The sequence below is a fragment of the Pristis pectinata genome, chromosome 19, assembly GCF_009764475.1.
Source record: "Pristis pectinata isolate sPriPec2 chromosome 19, sPriPec2.1.pri, whole genome shotgun sequence".
Lineage (NCBI taxonomy): Eukaryota > Metazoa > Chordata > Chondrichthyes > Rhinopristiformes > Pristidae > Pristis > Pristis pectinata.
The window spans coordinates 9,589,793-9,606,154 of record NC_067423.1 but is presented as its reverse complement, the minus strand read 5'-3'; the positions used below and the strand labels follow the sequence as shown (position 1 = coordinate 9,606,154).

Here is a 16,362-nt window from a genome sequence, read left to right as displayed (position 1 = left end):
TGTTGAATCCATTTCCTGTGGATATTGTCAAGCTGGTGTCTCTTCACCATACAGCTCACGGATGTATAAATCAGTTGGCGTTTTCTGCTGGATTCTCTCAGAGAATACCCCCTGATCAGAACACTGTAGGACCTCTTCTTATGAAGGTCGCAACTGTCAGGGAATGCTTGGATTTGTTGTTGTAAGTAATTTACGAAACAGAGTACCACAATTGTACAGCACAGGAACAGGCCCTTCAGCCCACCATGTCTGTGCCGACCACAATGCCAATAAGTTTAAACAACTGTAGCAAAATAAGAGTACGAATCAGATTCTTTTGATTTCTAAGTAGACTCTGAAGCAAATATCTTCTCTGCACTCTCAGTACCATTAGGAGGGTTGTTCTGCTCCTGGGTCTCCTCAGACACGATAATACATTCAGTTTAGCTGTGTCCCTGGTTATATAGGCATATGCTCAGCTTTCATTGGCTGCTTTCTTCCTGGCTCAGAACTGGGTCTATCCACTGGTATTTTTAAGAAAGAACACACCAATGGTTTGCGACATCCCATTGAAGGCAGTGTCACAGAGCTACATCTGTCAGGGAGATCTGGGGTTAAATCTGTACTACACTGGCACATTTCAACCAGGCTAGTAGTTTGGTGAAGGGATGAGAAGAAGAAAAAATCAGCCAGGAATCATTTCCAGAGATGGAATAAACTTTGCCAAGATGTACACCAGTCTGATTGTGATGCCCCCTTTGACTGAATAGCACAAACCTTGGCAATGGAACCGCATGGTTGCTGACACCTTTAAATCTGTGTTCTAAGGATCAGCATCCTCAGAATAATGAGGAAGAAGTCAAATGATAAAGAGCAACATTGTTTTTGCATCAAGTTAAATTAAAACATTGCAATGTTTCATTGCATCAGGTAGTAGTGTTAACTGAGACACTCTTTCTCATCTCCCACCACCCCAACTGAAGCAGCTTTGAAGACAATACACCTTTAAGATACACAACCAGCATTTAAAATCCAGCATCCACTAATTGAAGCCTGAAGCTGTACTTTTTGTTTAACCATTGAATCAAAGGCAATTCCTTTTTAGAACAAAAATTCTCAGCACATAGTTGTTGCTGGGAAAGTCAGAATGAACCAAATGGCCAGTCAAGGGTCAACCACATTGGTGCAGGTCCAAAGCACATCAGGGTAGAAGTGGGGAGCATACGCAGTTTGTTTCCCTAAGGAGAAGCTCGCGATCTTAAATGACAAGCTTGGGCTTTTTTTTTAATTATTTTTTATTAAAATGGAATTAAATGCTCACATTGCCACAATGGGATTGAAATCCTTATTTCCTAAATTGTTAGGCCTGGTACATAACCAATGTCCAGTTTGTGCCACTGCAGGAGAAGTGTTGTGGACTATTGCAACCTGCAATCCCCCTTGTCTTTCCATAGGGAAGCTCCTAAACACACAGACACACTCTCTCTCTCTCTCTGTTTCAGACACAAGGTCCAGAAAAGCGATAGAAATAGATAGCAGACATAGAATGAAAGAGAGAAAGAGAGAGAGAGATATGGCAGAGGGATAGGTGACAGCAAAGTGAGGGAGAAGCTTGCTTACGAAATGACGGCTGACAGCTGAGGAAGGCTATTAGCTGGTTCACAATCCAAGCCACAAGATAACACAATTATTGACAGGTATAAGATGTTTTCAACATGTGTAAAAAGTGTTCTTTTTCATCTTTCTCTCCCAGAAACAGATGTGCTGATTGACTTTTGTAAATTACTACTATTAAAAGTCAGTATTGCTTTTTCTGTGCCTGTGATTCAGTCACAATTCTTTTAAAGTTTATCCTAGAATTCAGGAAGGGTCTTATCCATGAAGTCAGACACTTCAAATAGGGCAAACAACAATCTATTATTTGGCAGGATTTAATTTTTATTTTTAGTAAATTCAACAGATGAAACAAAAAGTTTAATTTTATACATCTATTTTGATTTTTATCAGTTTGAATGTTCAGGACTGTACACATTTCAGGGTAGGGAAGCAGGCAATATATCAATGGCAGTAAGCCATCGAACACTTTATATAATCATTTGCCAAAGTATACATACATTAATCAATAAACTCATACCTGCGTTGATCAACATGCGCTGTGTCGATTTGGCAGTGACATTACAATAGCAAAAAAAAAACCTTGAACAATACCAAAAAAATCTCAGGACTCTTGTTGCAGTTACTGGAGTGCACACATTAACAAATTGTGTTTATTAATGATGGAAATATTTTCTTGATCCAAGAATATGAGGTTAAATCAGCACTTACTTATGAATAATGTATCCTGCTGGGTCCAACCACTATTAAATTGAACTGGCATCAGGGATCCAGATCCCATTCAGTTATTTGTGAGCTGGTTCCACGTTATACAACAGTAGGTCAGAACTGATGATTCCCAACTCTCCTGCAGCTAGGTAACCAAACCTGACTGCAGAACAGACCAAAGGTAAACGTGTCAGGATTCACTAACATCTTTTCTTTCCACTGTATCTCCCTGTCCCTGTGCAACAAGATCTTCCTATATATATCAAAAATATTACATAGATTTAAAAGTCTATTGCACGGAGCTACAAGACTATGTTATCTCTGTACCTCCCACAAGGAAGGGAAAAGTCAATGGAGCTTGAGTCAATTTCAAGGTCACTTAACTTGAATCCATCCTAGCATTAGAAACATCCAATTGGGCATTTATGACTAAAAAAGCAGCCGTCTCTGGTTCCTTCCCCAGTCTTGAAGAATTGGTCTCCATAGCCTTTCCTTAAGAGGCAATTACTGGGAACCACTCGTGTGACCCTGCCACAATAAAGAACTGCTGAGAGTTGATGAGCACTGATCAACAACTTACTGACTGTCCAATACCACTGTACCAAACATAGTCCCTGACAAATACAGAGGTTGGGAGGGTGGGGGAGAGTGGGAGGATGGAAAATAGCTTGAAATAATGATGTTATTTAATAAAGAATTTGTGCCTGGTTTAAAATCAAGGCACTAGATGTCATTGGTGCTTGTGTTCACATTGTGCATGTGATTGCTGATGTCCTTGACATCAACAAGTGGATAGGTGTGACAACGGAACACAATTCCAACTCCACAAAATGGCTGCTACCTGCACACAAGAATGGAGTGAGTTTCCAAATTTGCCGCTTTGGAGACAATTCCCAATTTAAGTTTCCTTTGGGGTGGTGGGGGAAGGACAATCTCCAAATTGGTCAGGCGAGCTATTGCTCGAGTAACAGGGTGAAAATTCACCAAAGTCCTCCTTCCATCCACCAGCTCAGGCAATTCCCAACAACTTTGACCATAGAACAGTACAGCACAGGAACAGGCCCTTCGGCCCACGACGTTGTGCCGAACTAATTAAGCTAACGACACCAAATCCCTTCCGTCTGCACATGGTCCACATCTCTCTGCATATTCGTGTGCCTGTCTAAGAGCCTCTTAAACACATCTATCATATCTTCCTCCACTACTATCCTTTGCAGCGTGTTCCAGGCACCCACCACTCTCTGCACAAAAAAACCTTCACCACACATCTCCTTTGATTATCCCCCTCTCACCTTAAATGCATGCTCCCTAGTATTATACAGTTCAACCCTGGGAGAAAGATACCAGCTGTCTATATCTATGCCTCTCATAATTTCGTAAACTTCTATCAGGTTTCACCACTCTAGAGAAAACAACCCTTGTTTGTCCAACCTCTCCTTATAGTACATCCTCTAATCCAGGCAACATCCTGGTAAACCACTTCTGCAACCTCTCCATCACCTCCACATCCTTCCTATAATGGGGTGGCCAGAACTGAATAAAATACACCAGAGTTTTATAAAGCTGCAACATAACTTCCTGACTCTTGAACTTGAACTTAATTCCTCGACTAATAAAGGCAAGAATGCCACACACCTTCTTTACCACCCTATCCACTTGTGCGGCCAGTTTCAGGGAGCTATGGACTTGAACCCGAAGATCCCTCTGTACATCAATCCCTCTGCACACCATGTACTAATCTGAAGCTCCCTGCATAAACTGCAAGACCCACCCACAGTAATGGTAGTACAATTAAGTCATTCTGCAGGAGTCACTTAATGGGAGCCAGAGTCCCCCAGATGGGTAGATTATGCACCTTATCCAATTGTTCCCATTAAAACTTTCATTAGGTAAACACTGCAAATTGCATAGGGGGTGAACGAGTTCCCATTCTCATTAACAAACTGCTCATCTATATTTATACTGCTCCTGCAGATAAAGTCAATGGGTCCTTCGGGCCGATTCATAATTATCAGCATTTTCACAAGTGTGCAGAAAGAGTAATAGGGGAAGAACCAGGCGTGTGGGGAAATAGATTAATGATTTGCATGCAATGTTTGTTCATCATCGATATTACTTACACTGTACATTAACAATGGAATACAAAGGTCCAATTGTCATACCGAAGGGCTTTATTAAGGAGGGAGTAACAAACACACTCGGTGTTCTCTTGAAAAATTATCATAATTAAACCCACTCCCTTAGCCAGGTTTAAACTATTTGCAAAGCGTGTCAGCGAGAAGGTTAAAGGAAACAGTATCAAATTTATCTGGTGAAATAGCAAGCCTGGCACTCAGTGGGTGTAAAATTTCTCATCAACTAATTAAGTAAAAACAATGTTTTCCAAAATAAAAGGGCTGGGCAAGACCACTCTGCAAATTGTTTGCAATGTAGTGGCTGATGCTCCCATCTAATGAAGTTTAATTTCAAACAAGCACTTTCTCTCCATGTAATTCATTACAGGAAGATAGACTCTGCTGTGTAACAACAACCCCTGTGAAGCTAAACCAGTACTCCTACAATACCTCCTCCTACACCAAGGCTGCATAATCTAATTCTACGTACCCAGTACTCAGAGAATCTGCAGCAACGTTAACTTGCATGTGTTCATTCAAAGCAACCCTCTCATTTATTTATTTTGCTCTTTCCCTTTTCCAAATTCCTTATCCCCTCTTAGACTCAGCCAGCTCCCTCACGGGCACAACCCTCCCCGCCATCGAGGACATCTTCAAGAGGCGGGGCCTCAAGAAAGCGGCACCCATCATTAAGGACCCTCACCATCTGGGACATGCCCTCTTCACATTACTCCCATCGGCAAGGAGGTACAGGAGCCCGAAGACCCACACTCAACATTTCAGGAACAGCTTCTTCCCCTCCGCCATCAGATTTCGGAACGGTCCGTGAACATTACCTTGTTATTCCTCTTTTGCACTATTTATTTATTTTTGTAACTTATGGTAATTTTTATGTCTTGCACTGTACTGCTGCTGCAAAACAACAAATTTCACGACATATGTCAGTGACAATAAACCTGATTCTGATAGTGCCCACCTCAATCTAGAGTCCAATGACAAAGGGGCCCTAGCTGTTGCCCAGCCAAGTGGTCTTGGTATATTATCGTCACTTGTACCGAGGTACAGTGAAAAGCTTGTCTTACAAACCCATCGTACAGGTCAATTCATTACACAATGCAGTTACGTTGAGTTAGTACAGTGTGCATTGATGTAGTACAGGTAAAAACAATAACAGTACAGAGTAAAGTGTCACAGCTACAGAGAAAGTGCAGTCCCTCTGATCACAAGTATCACTTTATGTTACTAAGGGGCCAGTGGGAGGAACCTTTATCTGAGAGATGTACATGCTACAAAGCCATTTTTGAAAGGGTACTTACCTTCTTTAGTTGAGATTGAGATAGAATGGTTTTAATAGTCTTGAATCTCAATAAGGTTGACAGAGTTATAATTGTATTAATAGTCATTACTGTTTGGAGAATGTGAAGGGTTAGACAACATACGCAGCATGGACAAAGAGCAAATTCACACTCACGACATTCACACTTTGACTAACTAACCCTCAGGGGTTAAAGGAAGCATTCCAGTGAAAAGAAAGCTCACACACACTTATCGGTAGTCTTGTGCATTCCAATATCCACTTGAGAAACACATTTGTTTCCAACAACTAATGAAATCCACAGCCACTCAAAGGTGTAATTCGAGTTAATCTCTGCACCAGTGACCAGCAGACGATGTGTACATGGTGCTTAGAAAAATTCCCCGACAATCACATTTGCTTGAGATAGTGAGCCTGCCAGGCAAGAAGTCATTTCAGCGAGCTAATATTCATTCTCAAAAGTGTTGCTGACTTCTGCCAATCCATGCATGAATTCCACTTAAACTTACCCATTATTACCTCTCTTTACACTGAGTGCTGCCGGCTAAAGCTGCACTCGCAAATGGATCGGTGACAACTCCTGTGAGACTTCACCTCAATAAGAAATTCTGAAGTGGAACCACAAAATAGGGAATAAAGGGTGCAACAGAGGAGAGAGAGAAACATCCAGTCCTCTATAACATTCTGCATTAGGTTATGCATTTGATGAGGAACAAAAGAAATGTAGTTTCTGTAAAAGAAAAGGGCAGTTTCCTGTAAATACTCGTTACTGAACTCCTTTTGGTGAACTTTAAAGTCAATAACATTTGTACTTCTAGTTCTTCTTCGGAATCCCTCGGGGAGAAGGATGACGCAACTGGAGGCCTTGGATCAGTGATCATTTCCAGATCCACTGCATTTATTGACAACACTGCATCAGCGGAAGAATTATAGGTGGGGGGAAAAGCAGGTGACTCACGACAAACCTCTCTGTTGTACAGCAAGCAAAGTCAACCTACTCAGGAAACAAAGACTGTTTGAATGGAAGGAACACAAACTGAGCTACTTCTCCCAATAAAAGCAGGATCATTTCTCCAGCAACACACAAAGCTCTGGAGGAACTCAGCAGGTCAGGCAGTATCTATGGACGTGGACCCCAAGATCCCTCTGTTCCTCCACACTGCTAAGAGTCCTGCCATCTTGTACAACTTCAATAAAAAAAAGCGATAGGTCATAGTGACAAAGCAAGGGAGCTCTTGTGAGGTTGAGGATTGTTGTGGAAGGGAGCTGAGGTCAGGACAGTCAATGGTTTGGGTCGAGAACCTTCTGCAGGACTGGAAAGAAAGAGGGGAGATTGCCAGTATAAAAGGGGGGGGGGGGATGTGGAGCAAGAGCTGATGGGTGATAGGTGGATCCAGGTGAGAGAGGGGGTGATAGACAGGTGCGGGAGGGGGAGAGTGGGACAAGTGCCCAGGAAGGCCACATGGTTGTGGAAGTGAGTCTGTGCAAGTACGTGGTCGAAGAACAGCAGAGATCACAGAGGGGGAGCAGAGAGAGGGTCACACAGAACCCCCAAAGATGGGAGGAGAACATCTTTGAGGTAGGCGTACCTCAAAGAGATTTCGCAGTGGAGCAGCAAAATGGAGAAATGAGAGAGATCATTTCTCCAGAAAAATTCTGTGTATGGAGGATTGTACATACAAATTAAGTACATAAGATCAATTTCAATCACTTCCAGCAGCGTGGTTACTAAGACTGAACAATGGGGATTATTCTCTCGACCCATCTTTAGAAAATAAGCACATCTCGGTCATCTGCAGCATCCTTTCACCCATCTGCACCTCAGCTCCCTTCCACAACAATCCTCAACCTCACAAGAGCTCCCTTGCTTTGTCACTATGACCTATCACTTTCTTTATTGAAGTTGTACAAGATGGCAGGACTCTTAGCAGTGTGGAGGAACAGAGGGATCTTGGGGTCCATGCCCATAGATTCCTCAAGGTTGCTGAGCAGGTTGATAGGGTTGTTAAGAAGGGGTATGGTGTGTTGGCCTTCATTAGTCGGGGTATTGAGTTCAAGAGCCGCAAGGTAATGTTGCAGCTCTACAGAACTCTGGTTAGACCACACTTGGAGTATTGTGTTCAGTTCTGGTCACCTATAGGACGGATGTGGAAGCTTTAGAGAAGGTGCAGAGGAGATTTACCAGGATGTTGCCTGGATTGGAGAGCATGTCTTATGAGGATAGGTTGAGCGAGCTAGGGCTTTTCTCTTTGGAGAGAAGGAGGATGAGAGGTGACCTCATAGAGGTGCACAACATGATAAGAGGCATAGATCGAGTGGACAGTCAGAGACTTTTCCCCAGGGCAGAAATGGCTAACATGAGGGGACATAACTTTAAGGTGATTGGAGGAAGGTATAAGGGGGATGTCAGGGGTAAGTTCTTTTACACAGAGAGTGGTGGGTGCGTGGAACGCACTGCCGGCAGAGGTTGTGGGGGTAGATACATGAGGGACATTTAAGAGACTCTTAGATAGACACACGAATGATAGAAAAATGGACGGGTATCTGGGAGGGAAGGGTTGGATAGATCTTAGAGTAGAATAAAATATCAGCACAACATCGTGGGCCGAAGGGCCTGTACTGTTCAATGTTCTATGTTCTGTGAAAATGTTGGTGAGGCTGAATTCAGAGTTTTGTGTGCAGTTCTGGTCACCTATCTACAGGAAAGATATCAATAAGGTTGAAAAAGTGCAGAGAAAATATACAGGGACGATGCCAGGACTTGAAGACCTGAGTTATAGGGAAAGGTTAAATAGGTTTGGACTTTCTTCCCTGGAGTGCAGGAGAATGAGGGGAGATCTTAATTATAATAGGTATAGATAGAGTGAATGCATGCAGGGTATAGATAGAGTGAGTGAATGCATGCAGGCTTTTCCCCCTCTGGCTGGGTGAGACCAAAACTAGAGGTCAGGTTTAGGGTGAAAGGTGAAATATTTAAGGGGAATCTGAGGGGGAACTTCTTCACTCAGAGGGTGGTGAGAGTGTGGAATGAGCTGCCAGCAGAAGTGGTGGATGCGAGTTCAGTTATAACATTTAAGAGAAGTTTGGATAGGTACATGAATGGGAGGGGTTTGGAGGGATATGGTCCAGGTGCAGGTAGATGGGACGAGGCAGATGATCAGGCGGTATGGACTAGATGGGCCAAAGGGCCTGCTTCTGTGCTGTAGCACTCTATTTCCTTTAATGGTGCCTTCCTCGGAAATAAGACTGCCAGTTAATGTGGTATCATTCAGTGGCAAAAGCTCATTTAACACCGGGACTAGTTTCTGATGCCCAAACCAGTGGCACTTGCACCCAGTCAGGGTGAAGCCTGCAGTGCTGATGGCTTTGGACTAACCTGCTGCATTACTAAATAACGTTTCCAAACACAAATGCTGGGGATAATTTGCTCCAATTACCCCCTCCATCTATGTTGTTTTTTTGCTTGTGATTTTTTGTCATACAGATAAACAAATGGCTGGCACAGGATCAGAAAGAAAAATATGAGCAATAGATGTCCCTTAACTTTACAACGCAAATGAAGCACATTTGACAAAATCAACACAAGACTGTTGGAAAACTTCCTCTGATGATAAAAGTAAGAAATTCATCCAAGTCACTCAGGCAATACGTGCTTGACTGTTACAAAGGAACAGATAAAGAGGTAATCCACTCTTCCCCCTAAAGAAACTACATTGTACCCTCCAGTTTTGTACAGATACACAGGCACCCTCAAACCTTGTGGAGATGTACGAGCACGTCAACGGTCAACACAAAATCTCAGCATGAAAGCAGTCACTTCCTCTGAAGCTGCTTGGAAGGCAAAAGAAGAAATCTACTTTTTTGCCAACACCACTCCCCACCCCATGCCAAAAAGACTCTCTTCGAAGTCAATTGTCTGCCTGTGACTTATACAGTCTAACTGGAAAAGATAAACAGCACCCACATCCAGTTATGGAAGACACAAAGGCTGACTGGCCGGTTGATTTGTTGGCCCTCTTCCCTCTCCTACTGTCAATTGAAAGAAGGCATTTTATCCAACGAAGGAAGTCACTGGTTCAGTCGCTGAATAAAAATCAAAAGATACGCGATGACATTCTTTCCTGTTTTCAACAGGTCCCACTGACACAAACGCCAGCTGGCCTGGTTGGAAACACGTCCTCCTGTATACAGAACTGAAAAAAGTTCCTCAATTCCCAACTCTTTCTCTGCGCCCAGGATTTACAACCTCGGATAGTAACTTCACTCATTCTATCCCAGCTTCATCTTTCCTAGTTAATTTAGCAGGGAGCAAGCACAGATCTTTTCAGAGTGACCTCAATACACACTGTTTTGTGGCTACCTGAGACTTACAAATTCTATTTTGCCTTAACTGGATTACAATCCTCCTCTTTCAAAAATGCTTCAGTTCACTGGAGCGTTGATGGGTGGCTGATCCCTGCCCGCTAATACTTTGGCTGTGCGACTGGTCTTGACATTTCCTCAGAGAATATCGGCGGGGCTTCACCAGATCCGAGACCCCAACCCGTCCTCATCTGCTGCACAGGCTTGTAGACTCACCTGGTGGCAGGGGTTGGGCAGGGGAGGGTCAGCAGATTGCAAACAGAAGTTGGAACCAGGACCAATTCCTCCATGTCCCACTGCAGCTCCTTGCTCAGAGCAACCACGTCACACACTCGCAGTTGTAAAAAAAATTCTGGGGATTGCATTACATGACTGATCGCTTAGAAAGGTCCTCGCTCAGGGTCAACACATACGATTTTCAGAGCATGCCATATTCCAGCAATAATTTGAAGATGAATGAAAGCTTCATTATGCAAGTGACTGTCAATCACCCAGACATTCTCCCAGTACCAATACCAAAAAGGGAGAAGTTCATTTCATTTTAATGTCCTTATGATGTTCCTCATGAGTTCTGAGCAGCAGACTGTTGGAGAACAAAATTTACTGCTGGAACGATGGCTGCTTACAGCAGCCAAACCTCTTCGGTTAGGGATCACCCAGACAGTTAATGGCGAGCATTTCTGGGGTGTGGGTTGATGCAAAGATAACTGGACTCCAGTCTCCAAATTCAGGTTCAGAGATCGATCCCACAGGGTCAGGGCTGGGGGAAGAGACAGTGACCCCCTTGGATATTGTGGGAGGGGAAAAGAGACACTGACCACCCTGGGGGAGAGGAGGGGGAGGAAGGACACTGACCACCGCGGGGGTTGTGGGGGGGGGGGGAAGAGGACACACTGACCACCCCAGGGTAAGGGGAGTGTGTGGAAGGGAGAGCCTCTGACCACCTGTGGGGGGAGGAGGAGGAGGAGGAGGGGGGAGGAAGGGTGAGGGAGGGTGTAAGAGAGGGTGACACACTGACCACCCGGGTGGGGAAAAAGGACACAGTGACCAACTAGAGGAAAAGGGGATGGGGGGTAGAGCCTCACTGACCACCTGTGGGAGGGGAGGGGAGGGGAGGGGAGGGGGGAGTGGGAGGAGTGGGGAGGAGGGACACACTGACCACCCCGGGACATTGTGGGGACGGGACGGGACGGGAAGAGAGACTCACTGAAACCCCCCCTCCCGAACACTAGGAGGGAGGTGGGACAGGGGGTTCTCACTCCCACCACTCCCCGGGCTCCGAAGCCCTTCCACTCCACCACCGGTCACTGCGGGACCAGTTGCTCCCCACCCCCCCCCCCCCTCCTCCCTCGCCCGGACACTGCCCCTCCCCAGCTCAGCCGCTGACACCGCCCTCCCGTCCCCCCCACAGAATCACCGAGCTCCAGCCGGCCCGGACCCGACTGACCGCGGGCGGCCGGGAGACCGAGGCTTCGCCACTGCCCTCCCGGCACCGCCAGCCCGCTTGCCCCCAGCAACACGGACACTAAATAAATGTTCTCCATTTTGCATCCTCCCGCTCGCTCACACACACACACACAGCCCAGAAAGTCTTGTCAATTGCATATCCTTTCACACAGAGCACCGTGGCAAAGCAGCCCCGTACAAACACCCCTGTCTGCAGTTCTATCCCTTTCACCTCCTCCCTGCCCACGCAGGCTGCCTCTCGCTATTCAATATCAGTCTCTCTCTCTCTCTCTCCAACAAAACTCTTGTCCTAACAAGACACAATTTGCGATGAGCTGCACGCTATCGACCTTTAGCAAAGCCGCATTCGACCGTCCTACTTACAGCCTATCGGACGCCAGGCCACAAGTATCAACCATTATTTCAGGCAGAAAGTCCAATTGGAAAGAAGTCATGTTTTCCTCCCGCACGCTGGTGGCAAATAAATCGCCCTCGGCGAGTCCGCTTGGACAACTGTTGCCTACAGATCGAGAGGGACAGGTGTGGAAGGCCTCGTTTAGGCAGCCCGTGCGGCAGTTGTCACATCTCTCTCTCTCTCTCTTTCCCTCAATGAAGGGGTGGAGGGCGAAGGAATTGCCACAGATGCAACTGTCTACAGAGCACCAGGTGCTGAAAGTGGGTGGTGCAACCCCGTTCAAAACTGGTGCCAAGCTTAAGAGCTTTTTCTGATTTTTTTTTGCAGGAACAAGCTCTTTCACTGAATGAATACATTTGGCATATCTCGGCAAACAACCAGAGCAGAGCACTTGTTAACGCTTTGAGCACTGTGGTGGCAGTCTTACAACAGATTATGGGAAATGACTGGGCGTTGATTTAGCCCCTAATATCATCATTCGGAAATGACCCACAATATCACAACAACCATCACCTGTACTGTTATTGTTTTTAACTGTACCACCTCAACTGTACCTAATTCAATGTAACTGCACTATGTAATGAATTGATCTGTACGATCGGTTTGCAAGACAAGTTTTTCACTGTACCTCGGTACAAGTAACAATAATAAACCAATACCAGCTTCTGTTTTTTGTTTGCATGAATCACCTCAAGCTAACCAATAAGTTTAAACTGCCTTGGGGCACATTACAAATTAAGGGGTAACGTATTCTTACCTTACTGTTATTCTCACTGTTATTTGAAGCTATGTCCACTGATGGGGAGTTAGGAATGAGGAGTGTGGATTGAACACTTAGAAAACATCTCCAGACACAGAAAACTAACTTCTTTTCTCTCTTTCTTATTTCCAATACAGGGTGTTGAAACTGAAAACATTAAATCCCTTTCTCTCTCCACAGATGCTGCCTTGGTGTTTGAGGCGTTTTCTGATTTTATTTCAGATTTCCAGCGTCTGCAGTTTTTTAAAAAATATTCTGTTTCTACAGAGCACCAGGTGCTGAAAGTGGGAGGTGCAACCCTGTTCAAAACTGGTGCCAAATTTAAAAAGCTTTTTTCTGAAAAAAGAAATGTTTGCAGGAACATGGAAGTCATTGCTGGCTGAGCAGCAAAAATCAACACTGTCAGAGCCCATAAAGTAGAACCAGTTGCTGAGAACAAGGGTTTATATCTTTTCTGGGATCTTCTTGACCATCAGTTTGAGTGAACACCGATTTCTCTCACTTCCAGTAACCACTCCCCTGTTTCCCCCTCCCTTAATTTCTCCTGATCCCACTGCAGTCAACACCCCATCTCTTTACCCTCTCCATGTGCCCATCACTCACACATTCTTTCCTCTAGTTCCCCATCTCACCTCCTTCCTTTATTCCATGGTCCACTGTCCTCTCCAATCAGATTCCATCTTCTGCAGCCCTCTGTTACTTCCACCTATCACCTCATTTCCGCTCTCCCCCCTTCCCCACCTGCTTATCATTCCCCTCCCCCCTCACCTGGATCCACCTATCACCTGCCAACTTTTGCTTGACCCCTTCCCCCCCCCTTAATGGCTATCTCCCCTTTTTTTTCCAGTTCCGACCTGAAAGGTTGACTGTCCATTTCCCTCCAATAGATGCTGCCTGACCTGTTGAATTCCTCCAGCATTTTGTATGTTGCTGACAGGATTTGTTTATTTATCACCAGTTTCATCAAATACAACTTTGCCCAGTCTCTCACACTGTTTGTCTGTTGGACTAAAATGAATGATAATGTCCTAGGAATTAAGCAAACCTTCTCAGAACTGTGTCCAATGCAGGCACATTCTTCCTGAAATATGGGGACCAAAACTATATGCAATAGTCTGTACTCACTTGATTTCTGGGGTGAAGGGGATGTTTCATGAGAAAAGACTTGAGGAAGTTGGGCCTCTGATGTGAGAGTATGGAACTAGGGGGCATAGTTTCAGAATCAGGGGTCATCCATTTAAGATGGGGATAAGAAGGAATTTCTTCTCTCAGAAGTCATGTATCTCTGGAATTCTATATGTGGTCTCAACAATGCCCTTTACAGTTGAAGCAAGACTCCCTATTTATTTATTCTCTTTGCTATTAAGGCCAGAAGCCCATAAAAATGGTCTAGTGATTTCACACACCAACCAACCTCCTGTTCTGTAGTTTGCTTTTGTTACCCTGATGAATATGAATTTTCACCAGTCATCTGACAATATTCAGTGAGATACTATAACTGAGAGGTGGTGATGGTACTAGCAGCATTTTTCATTGAAGATGAGGTGGTTAAGGAGTTATCCAAATGATATTTTCATGACTATAATGGATTATCACCAGATAGATGATGAGGAATATGGGAGTAAAATTACAATATTATGAGAAAAAGAATTGAAGGTGAGATTACAAGAGGTCCCTTTACGCAGAAGGTAGGTGAAATGAGAAACTCCCTGCCACCACTCACTGTGAGACTGAGTCTATAAATACGTTTTAAAGGGAATTATTTGGTTGCTTGAGCAAGAAAAATATTAAAGGAGCATGTAGAACAAACTGGAATGATGGATTGGACAGAGAGAAAAACTTGATGTGGGAAAAGGTCAAAGTTTGTGCCATAACATTATATCAAACGATGAAATGTTTTGGATCATTGTTCATAATTGTACTTTGTAATATGAAGGATTAGATACTCACAGAAGCTTGCCAATGCACTGAGCTCCCTCTGCAGCAACACAGGCAGAGCTCCGCACAGAATGCCAGAGAAGGAAATATCAGACACGACATCAGCCAGCGCAAGGAAACTCCAGGGTGTTTCTTGGAGTCTGAGGCTGTCTGTTGTTCCGATGTTACATGTCGCAAATCACAGCAATGTTCTGGGCCCCAGGATAAAGCCATCCGACTGCTTGAAAGAGTTGCATACACAAGCCAACACCATATAAGGAAGGTGATCACTGCTTTGATAGGTAAAAGGCGGATAGATCTATATAACAGACCATGACTCTCAGAACTGTTTCAATGCATCTCATCAAAACAATAGAATGGTGTGCGTGAAAATATGACAGCCATTTTGTGCACAGCAAGTTCCCACAAACAGAAGTGAGCCAACTGACCAATGAATTGGAAAGTGTTCTTATAAATTGAAATAGAGTCTCTGTGTTATCCATCTCCATTTTGTTGGAGAACCTTAAACAACTTTGCCAGATTTTTTAGAAGCAGTAATTAAAATGTTATTGAAAGATGAGACTGAGGCATTCAATCTTAGATAAGTGGAAAAGACACAGAGATTATTTTTAAAGAAAACCTTATTAATTTTATGTAAATTCCATACTTGTTAATGTGGGATATGAAGGGAACAGTGGAAATCTAATCTGTTTTTCTCATACAGTTTATAATTCTAATTATTTCCACATTAAGGGTGTCTTTCTATTAACAATTACATTCCCATGGAGGTATTTGAATGTGATATGTGTGTGAATGCACGAGTGTGTTCGTATCCACACACGCATAAGTGGATACTTTTGTGTGGCTGCTCATTAACCATTGTTTTGTGAGCATCTATTTTTATATCGGTGTATATATAACATTTGCCTCTGTGTATTCATTATATAGCAATGTAAGTGAGTGAGTGTGCGCGTGTGTGTGTGTATATACGTACTTGCATCTCTACATCTCTCACCATTGACCCCAGTCTTCTGTGCAGTTCGTAAAATTCTTGCAAATCAAAATCCCTAGAGGGAAAACTGGATTCAAAGCAGCTTTTAATCATGGTATCAGGGGTAAAGTAGTATGTAAGTAGGTCGCAGACTACACTCTAAGCTGCACCGGATACTGTTATAGTTAACAGCTGCACCACACCACAAATTTAAATACATTCCCCTTCACTGTCACTTAATGTCAGCAGCAAGGGGTCGATTAAATAAATGGAATGAAGTCACTGGAATTTTCATGCAAGTGATGGCTTCTATTGATGTAGAAGTACATGGATAATGATGTGCCTTACCTCTTTGATGATCTACCCAATGTATGATTAAATATATGGTGATGAATATATTCACAAAACTGTACATGTACGCGCTGCTTATAATCAAACGGTTGCAGACTGATGCAGTATGAAAAGAGGAAGTTTGGCCCTTCATGCAAACACCAGTCTTTGAAAGAGCTCTGCAATCAATCCTATTCCCCTATTCTTTTCCTACATTCCTGCTAAGCTTTCTCTAGCAGGCTGGATGTGCCAGACTGAAAACGTTAGGTGACACCTTCGTCCTCCTTGACCGAGTGATGCTGCTGTACCGGGGCTGGAATCCGTCAGCCAGCCACAGGTTACATTTAAGCAGACACTTCCATTTTCCTTTCTTGAAGTCATTCCACCACACACCCTCCCCCCTCCTGCACT

General features: G+C 44.0%; 1 protein-coding gene across 6 annotated transcripts in view; it reads right to left on the bottom strand.

The window, feature by feature from the left end:
• celf2 (cugbp, Elav-like family member 2) overlaps positions 1–16,362 on the bottom strand; it is a 633,618-nt gene that overhangs the window by 297,302 nt on the left and 319,954 nt on the right. Inside the window, exon 1 of one of the 6 annotated variants that reach the window (XM_052034305.1) lies at positions 14,664–14,781. The exons of 4 other annotated variants lie outside the window; for them this stretch is intronic. Coding sequence is in view for 1 of the 2 variants with exons in the window: in XM_052034295.1 (XP_051890255.1) it covers positions 11,923–11,993 (71 nt within the window). In the remaining variant the exon portion in view is untranslated. Of the gene's footprint in view, positions 1–11,922; positions 12,308–14,663; positions 14,782–16,362 lie in introns of those variants that run through there. One more of the 6 variants, XM_052034295.1, reaches the window with a different exon arrangement.